Genomic DNA, 9092 nt, shown 5'->3' on the forward strand with positions numbered 1-9092 from the left:
CGCTCCTGGCGGAGTTCTCTACACATCTACCGGAGCGGATCGTCGGGAAATCGGAGTTGGAAATCATCCCAAATTTAGGGTAAGGCCTTTTAGTCTTCTTTTGGCCTTGTGGTAGTTATAGGAAATGATACAGGCAGAAAATACTGATGTTTAGTTCTGACAAATATTAGTTTCAAGGTGTTTTGTAAGAGGCCCTGCGGGTATCGGGCTAGAGTACAGTAGGGGTTTTTCAGAGATAAGGTAAGGGATATATGCTATGTTAGGAAATTTCTAAATATTATGCAGTGTATTTATTTATGAAAATTATGTATTACAGTATGGTGTGGCTTGAGAATATGTATATAGTATGGGAGTATGTTTTATGAATTGTAGTTTCATGATTTTATGTATTTCAGTGCTATGATTATGTGAATTACTATACCATGATTTTACGGATTTTAACACCATGATTATACGAATTACGGATACAGTATTATGATTATGTAGTTCTAGTATTATGATTTACTGAGTTTAAAGCATGTCATGTTTTCTATTACCATAACATTCAAAGTATACAGACAGAGCATTTACAGAATATATAGACAGTTATACAGAGATAGCATTGAGATGCTACAGTTATAGTATGTACAGAACAGAAAGATTGCGTTATGAAAATTTTGAAAACATGATGAAAATAGTGAAAGAGTATATATATGAATATGTATATAGTATCAGACCCTGTTGGACCATACAGTTTACAGAGCACGGTACCGTAGCTACATACAGTATACAGTTTACAGAGTGCAACCGCCTATTCAGATAATAGGCTGTACGTCGATCGTATAGTGTCCTTGATGTGGACAACCTCCCCATCAGATATGGGTAGAGGTGGGCAGATCGACCGAGGGAGTATATTGATTTACCTGGTCGGCCAGCCAGTGTAGATCCCGCCTACGGGCTACACAACCCTGTCATGAGGGGTTAAATCATTACATACAGATATCCATAGGGGAAAGTTTACGGTTATTATTATGTATATTCTGATTTACAGAAACAAGGGAATTACTTATGTATGTTAGAAGTATTTTGAATAGTAACTTAAATATAGATGTGCTAAATGACATGAAAATGGAAATGAATATTATGATTTGTACTGTTTTTATAGATCCAGATATACATGATTATATGGAAACGAATTTTTATGATATGATGACTCATTTGCCACACATTAGTAATAGCATATATCGTCTTACTGAGCGTTGGCTCACCCTAGTGTTGAAATCTTTTTCAGGTGAACCAGGTAGGCGAGCAGATCAGGCTCGTAGGTAGAGAAGCGTCTGTAGTGCCCTGACAGCAAAGTGAGTACAGTGGAGGGTTTTTGTATCTGCCCTAGCTAGTTGAGGGCAATTTTGGGGATTTAGTAACACATGTATATAATCTTTTGGGAAACATGATAGCACTCTGGTATTGTACAGTATAGTAAATCATTATGTATGGAAATGTTTATTTGTATTATGTTTCTCACTGCTTAGGATAGTGTTATGGTATCAGAGTATGATAATTATTACAGTGGAAAAGAAAAAAAAATCATGTTAATTAAGCAGGTCGTTACACTTTCAGTGTAGAGTTGTAGATGTCCACCTGGCAGTCCGGACCAAGGTGTGGTGGGCCCATGGTACTTACAGATATTTTTGACTTGGCAGTGGTCGGCCAGCCATTGTCAGGTCCCGCCTTCGGGCTGCACAACCCATCATGGGGGGTAATACATGACATCAACTAACTATTCATCCTGGGTATGTTTTCAGTATTACCGGTTATAACAGATGTTTTATGTACGATATAATTTATTTGCAAGTACGAAAGTATATGATTATTCATTATATTATAATAAATGTCTACAAATATATGAAATGTACTGTATATGTATAATTGTTTTAAATGTTCATGTTGTCACACAACTGTATTTAGTTTATTTTCCCTTACTGAGAAGTGTCTCACCCTCAACATTAATTAATTTTTCAGGAGATCCTGAGTGACCGACGAGTCGTAGCCGCCGTTGAGTCAGTAATATTACCCCGCTAGGAGGGTAAGATTTTGTACTAGGGTCAGAATTATTTTGTATTTAATCCTAGAGTTATTTTGATGTTTATGAGGATGTATATAAAGTACAGTATAATGATGTTGTAGTAAAATATGGTATTATGTTCTATAGATGGGTGATTTAGATTTTATGTTTGTTGCTGTTTAGGTTTCCGCTGCGATTGATAGGTGTCCTCGTTACCCACGGGTTCGGGTCGACTTTTCCATTTATTATGTTACATTTTATATTAAGAAATTGAGGCCATTACATTCCATGCAAAATTCCTCGCTGAAATCCCAAGTTTGGCATATTTATACACCTGGATTCGTCGACGAGACACGTCACCTCGTCGACGAGGCCAGGAAGAGAGTTTGTCGACAAGCTCATAACCTTCGTCGATGAATTTCAGGCCTGACTTCACCACTCTCGGTACGTTTTCTTCAATGAGACACGTGGCGTACGACAAACCAGTGAAGGAGTTTGTCAACGAGACCAGAGGGTTCGTCGATGAACCCTGCTTTGTCCCCTTTTTGAATTTCTTTTCCTTCCACCTATTTTCTCTCTCTTTATTATTTAATGGCTATAAATTTACAAGTCTATACAGTGGTGGTTTGCGTGGCCTAAGGATACGATGCAACATCAGCTCGTCAAGAATGTTCGCCGGAGACCCCACGACAAAATCATGTGGCATGCATGGTCAGCCTAATCGTATGGAACAGCACTAGATGAGCGGGCATGTCCTCCATAAGCCCTGGGGTAACATTCGGGGACTACTCTCTAATGGGTGGCAGCAAAACGTACCAAGGGCAACTACACATCCTTAAAAGTCACCCTTGGTGCTCTCGTCTCATCAGAAATCCGTTCATGCTCACTCAGGGCCGCTTAACCCCTAGAAGAAGACTCTACCCTTGGCGGGTCCTGGACCCTTTGCCACTTAGTAGCACATCGTGGCGAGTGGCCGCATTTTGAGGCAGCCCGAGGCTTCATTTGCGGAGGCATTGGCCAAGAAAGACAAAATCCTAAGATTTATGTTGAAAACAAAACTTTTTCAGAGAGGCATACTTAACAATAACATTACGAGAAAATAATCACCCCTACTTATTAAAAAAGTTCAACATAGTTTTAATTTTAAAACTCATTTACTAAATAAGTAAAGTATGTTAAAAGTTGACTCGATTTGGATCGACTTGATTGTAATCTAACCTAACAATAACATTACGAGAAAATATTCAATTAATAAGCAGACGTATATAACTCACCCCTTTCATACCATTGGAGACACGTGTGGATGTGGTCAAGTGATCAACTGTGGCCAGCTCAAACATAGACATGCATACAGTTGTCATTTTTAATTTTGACAAATACAATGTGCTTAACATATTTTTTGAAAATATAAACAAGAAAATAATCGTCTGCGTATTTTTCTAAATCAAGAATATAAAAGTATATATTTGTTAATGTTTAAGCATATTAGTGCATTTAGAAGAATTGTACAAAGAAAAAACAATAATACAAGTAATGACTACACACTAATGCAAATTTTTAGTTTTTGTTCTATTTCGTAGTTTTCTTGGCAACCAAACAGAGAAACAATCATCTGATGAGGAAATGAAAAAGAAAAAGAAAAAGGCATGGCACTCCAACAATAATTCAATAAACAACGAAACAAAGAAAGTAAGCCACAAAATTTAGGTCAAAGCAGATAACCCACAAACAAATTAACTGTTTACTAAAAAGAAGGCCAATTCAAATATAAAAGCAATCTTCCTTGGAAGCAAAACACATCGAAGGCATTCATTGAAAACACTCAAGCACACATATAAAGCACAAGAGTAATTTCTAAAATGGTATGACAATTTGAGAGAATGTCTCAGTGATAGTATGTGGAGGTTACCTTTAGAAGGTGTTCCGTGAAATTAAGTGTTGAACACTAAATTCAAGTATGATTTTGTAAAACAATTTTGGATTTAATTAGAATGGATTAGTGAATTTAAATTTTAAATTATTGTAAATATTTGATATATAATATCTGCACATGTTTTATTGTTCAATTTTAGCTTTTTTGCATTATTATTTGGTAAAATTAACATGTGATACAATATATCAAAATTTTTAATTTAATATAAACAATATTTTGTTGCAATATATTTAATAATAATAATAATAATAATAATAATAATTTATTGTTAAAAACATACAACTTATATTTTAATTTTCACCACTTAGGTGTTGGGGTTTTTTTATCATTTTTATTTTTCATAAGAGATAAAATAGGTAATAGAACTCTAAATTTCCTACTTACTAAATCAACCATGGAAAGATACCTGATTCAATTAGACAAATTTTAAAAAAATTAATGGCTACCACCAAACACAATGATGCTCTTAATTTATTTACTTATTTGGTGAACTAATTTACACATAGCCTCTATTCAAAGATTATTTAGACCAAACAAACATTCCTTTACTGGGAGGGGGTGTTTGATAAAATTTAGCAATTAGCATTAAATGTTGAATGCATTTCAGAATTTGTGAACTGAGTTTTAAATATAATTTAGATCTCTAAATCTGAATGTTAAATTATTTTATTTGTTTGGTAATTAACCTTTAAATAGTTTTAATTCTTTAAAGTATCAAGGGAAAATCTGAATGTGTCTCAAATATAAAACATAAAAATATTAATGTAAAATATTTTCTAATGTAAATACTTTAAAACACTAAATATTATTTATTGTGAAAAGAAATTATTTTTTCTAATTAACACTTCAACTAAATAGTTGCTTTTTTCTCCATTTTTTTCGCCTTTTATTACATATTGGTAGGGAGGGATAGAATCAAATTTACTTGATTTGGTCACTCACTTTTTAAATTTTCATTCTATTCCTCACTGCATTCCATTTTGCAAACCAAAAATCTCCCAACATGGTATTTTAGTAAAAATTATAAATAATAAAACATAAAAGTAACATTGGAGCAAACTACAACAGCATAGAGACAGAAGAAGAGATTGCAATCCATATCCAAAGAGAAGTTCATGAAGTTCAGAGAAACAAACACAAACACATAATAAAAATCAAAAATTGAAAAATAAAATCATAAAAACAAATTCTTCAAATCCCAATTCAAAGAAACATACCTTGAATGCTAGAAGGCTTTCAGCAATTGATCTCCTCGGCGAAGGCGACGGGGACGGATCCGGAGTGTCAGTGGCGGCGATGAAGAGAGAGAGAGAGAGAGAGAGAGAGAGAGAGAGAGAGAGAGAGAGAGAGAGAGAGAGAGAGAGAGATGGAGAGATTGAGAGATGGAAGGAAATGAGAAGACTTGGAGGGAAAGGAATTGGGGAATCCGTGAGCTATTTTCAGTGTCAAACTATTAGTGACGAATCTTCAAATTCGTTACTAATAGTATTTAATAATTTTTTTTATTTAAAATAAAAGAATGATTTGTAACGGTTCCTAAATCCATCACTAATAAGGGGTTAATAGTGACAAATTTACCAATTCGTCACTAGTACTATCAAATTAATTTTTTTATTTTTTTTAAATAAAAGAGTATTAGTGATGATTACCAAATCCGTCACTAATAAGTGGATAATAGTGACGAATGTTCACATCCGTCACTAATGCTATGAAATAAATTTTTTTTTCAATTTTTTTAAATAAAAGAAGTATTAGTGATGGTTTGCAAATCCGTCACTAATAACTGGCTAATAGTCACGAATGTTCACATCTGTCACTAATATTATAAAATAAAATTTTTTTAATTTTTTTTTAAATAAAAGAAGTATTAGTGACTGTTCGAATATCCGTCACTAATAATTGGCTAATAGTGACGAATGTGAAGATTCGTCACTAATATTGCAAAATAATTTTTTTTTTATTTTTTAAATAAAAGAAGTATTAGTGACGGTTTCTAAATCCGTCACTAATAAATGGCTAATAGTGACGAATCTACCAATTCGTCACTAATATTATGAAATAATTTTTTTTAATTTTTTTTAAATAAAAGAAGTATTAGTGACAATTATCAAATTCGTCACTAATAAGAGGCTAATAGTGACTCATCTTTAAATTCATCACTAACATTGTGAAATAATTTTTTTTTTTAAAATAATAGTAGTGACAGTTATTTAATCGTCACTAATAAGAGTCTTTTAGTGACAGATTTAATTCGTCATTAATACTGCACAAATCGTCACTAATATTTTTCCGAGATAATTCATGAGCGAAAAATATTTTTTTTGAGATATTTTTCAATTTTTAGTGACAAAACTATTAGTTATGGTTTCAAATCCGTCACTAATACCCACTTTTAGTGACAAAATTGAATCTGTCACTAATAATTTCATCACTAAAAACTAATTTTTTTGTAATGGAACCCTGAATTCGTCACGAACTTCTATTGATGTTCCTTAATATAATTCATTTTCCTTCTTTTCTTTTCCTTTACTCATTTTCTTAATTAATTTCAAAATTTAAATTTTCTGGGTCTCTAGAGTATTCTTATAAACGAGTGATATGATCTGGAACAAATCATTCTTATTTCAATTTTAAGATTTGGACATTAACAGTTTGGAAACAGCATTTTTATACCTTGTACTTTTAGTTTAAAGCATTATCTTTAAAGATGACAAAATTTGAGTGGCTCCAGTGTGGCTGAATCTATCCTGACCGAGTAAGGGGAGTAGCAGTATACGAAGAAGACGAAATTGGAGCAGAGGGAGAAATCCACGACCCATGGTAGAGATATGGATTTTCTCCATATCCCCATTCCTCATCCTTCTTCTTCAATCCGATCTTCTTCTTGATTTTCGTTTTTTCCGTTTAGTCTTTCTTCTCTATGAGACGCAGATTAATTTCGGAGCAATCAAGCGCGAGTATCTATGGTCAGGTACAACTCTCCGTTAGTGCAGGTGACCCTGATAGGCCTTGTCTGCTTCTGCTGCCCCGGCATGTACAACGCCCTCTCCGGAATGGGAGGGGGCGGCCAGGCCGACCCCACCGCCGCCAACAACGCCAACACTGCCCTCTACACCACCTTCGCCGTCTTCGGCATCCTCGGCGGCGGCCTCTACAACCTGTTCGGTCCCCACCTTACCCTCTTCTTCGGCTGCTCTACCTACATCCTCTACGCCGGCTCCTTCCTCTACTACAATCACCACCGTCACCAGGCCTTCGCCGTCGTATCCGGCGGAGTCCTGGGCATCGGCGCCGGCCTCCTCTGGGCTGCTCAGGGCGCCATCCTGACGTCCTACCCGCCGCCCAACCGCAAGGGCACCTACATTTCTCTATTTTGGTGCATCTTCAACATGGGCGGCGTCGTCGGCGGCCTCATCCCCTTCGTCCTCAACTATCACCGCGCCATCGCAGCCGCCGCCGCCGCCGTGAACGACGCCACCTACATCGCCTTCATGTGCTTCATGTCCGCCGGCACCCTCCTCTCTCTGGCTATCCTGCCTCCCAGGCTGGTCGCTCGCGACGACGGCACGCGGTGCACCACCGTCACCTACTCCAGCGGGTCCACTGAGGCCTTGGAGATTCTGAGGCTGTTCCTCAACTGGAAGATGCTGCTCATGATCCCTGCTTCCTGGGCGAGCAACTTCTTCTACACCTACCAGTTCAACAACGTTAACGGGCTGCTGTTCAATTTGAGGACCAGGGGTTTGAACAACGTGTTGTACTGGGGGGCTCAGATGCTGGGCTCAGTTGGGATCGGATACGCTCTGGATTTCAGTTTCAAGAGTAGGAGGATGAGGGGTCTTTTTGGGATCGCCATTGTTTTCGTGCTCGGCACTGCTATTTGGGGCGGAGGGCTTGCTAACCAGGTCAAACACTCTGCCGCTAATCCCACGGAGAAGCTGGATTTCAAGGACTCCGGCGCCCGTTTCGCCGGGCCTTTTGTGCTCTATTTTAGCTATGGGCTGCTGGATGCCATGTTCCAGAGCACCATTTACTGGGTCATTGGGGCTTTGGCCGACAATTCAGAAACCCTCAGCAGGTAAAACTAGTTTTTTGAATTGAGATATTGTTTTCTTGGCGAAACCAAAGATCTCTCAAAATAGTTCTGTTCCATCATCAAAATCTCTGCTCGAGGGCCATATGTTGTATTTTGATTGTGAACAATTTTGAATTTGCAGGTACAGTGGATTCTGTAGAGGAGTGCAGAGTGCAGGAGCAGCGGTTGCGTGGCAAGTTGACAAACACAAGGTGCCATTACTGACCCAGCTTGTTGTGAATTGGTCACTCACTACACTGAGTTATCCACTGTTGGCACTTCTTGTCATGTTAGCTGTTAAGGATGACAAAGAAGCCGATGAAGGAGCTGCTTTCCCATCCGCCGACCAAGCTCCTGCAGATACCACAATCGGTGTGCCAAGCAAGTGAAACCTATCTAATATTTTTGAAGGGCCAAAGCTATCATCCTTCTCCAAAAATGGGTCTCAAAAATCAAATATGAGTTGAGGTTGGACAATTTTTAAAAATTCATGGGACTTTTATAAAATTTTAAAATATCAGAAGAAGAGGATTCTATGTTTTTGTCTAGCTTCAGGGAGATGAGAGCTTTGGCCCTATTTTTAATTGGTTTGTAAAAGAGAAGATGGGGAATGAAATAATATAAAGAATTGAATGAAAAACATATTGGTTTCTTTCTATTATCTCGTTTGCTTTTCCCCCTCCATTTTATTCGTATTCACTTGTTGGCACCAAGATTTTTTGGGAAATGAATATTCATTTCTGCCCTATATCATGGTACTATTATGATTTAAAAACAATATTTTAATAAAATCATTGCATTATAGATTTTTAAAAATTAGATATAGGGTGTTAATCACAATAATTAATCATGTAATTACATATAGGACTCAACACGGTTGGTTTGGAACATTTTTTGTTCATCTCAAGCATTTTACTAAAATCAAAATTTAGCGGAAATCCTTATTATTGGGTTTTTTTTTTTTAATATTAATTTGAAATTATTCAATAAATTTATAATTTTATAAGCCGATTATTGTTTTGGAACTAATCAAATCGGAA

At 36.5% G+C, this 9092-nt stretch overlaps 1 protein-coding gene across 1 annotated transcript; it reads left to right on the forward strand.

Annotated features, from left to right (window-relative positions):
• The first annotated feature begins 6657 nt into the window (after nt 1-6657).
• Nucleotides 6658-8710, forward strand: LOC131155506 (UNC93-like protein 1). The gene is made up of 2 exons (XM_058108701.1): nt 6658-8055; nt 8195-8710. The coding sequence occupies exons 1-2, from the start codon at nt 6941-6943 to the stop codon at nt 8439-8441; spliced, it is 1362 nt and encodes a 453-aa protein (XP_057964684.1). The 5' UTR covers nt 6658-6940; the 3' UTR covers nt 8442-8710.
• Nucleotides 8711-9092: the final 382 nt, after the last annotated feature.

Source organism: Malania oleifera, chromosome 5 (assembly GCF_029873635.1).
Source record: "Malania oleifera isolate guangnan ecotype guangnan chromosome 5, ASM2987363v1, whole genome shotgun sequence".
Taxonomy (NCBI): Eukaryota; Viridiplantae; Streptophyta; class Magnoliopsida; order Santalales; family Ximeniaceae; genus Malania; species Malania oleifera.

Bases quoted from the DNA above. Each gene is read 5' to 3' on its own strand.
- LOC131155506 (XM_058108701.1), top strand. From the start codon at position 6,941: ATGGTCAGGTACAACTCTCCGTTAGTGCAGGTGACCCTGATAGGCCTT. The intron at 8,056-8,194 runs GTAAAACTAGTT...TTGAATTTGCAG, and splicing joins AATTCAGAAACCCTCAGCAG to GTACAGTGGATTCTGTAGAG.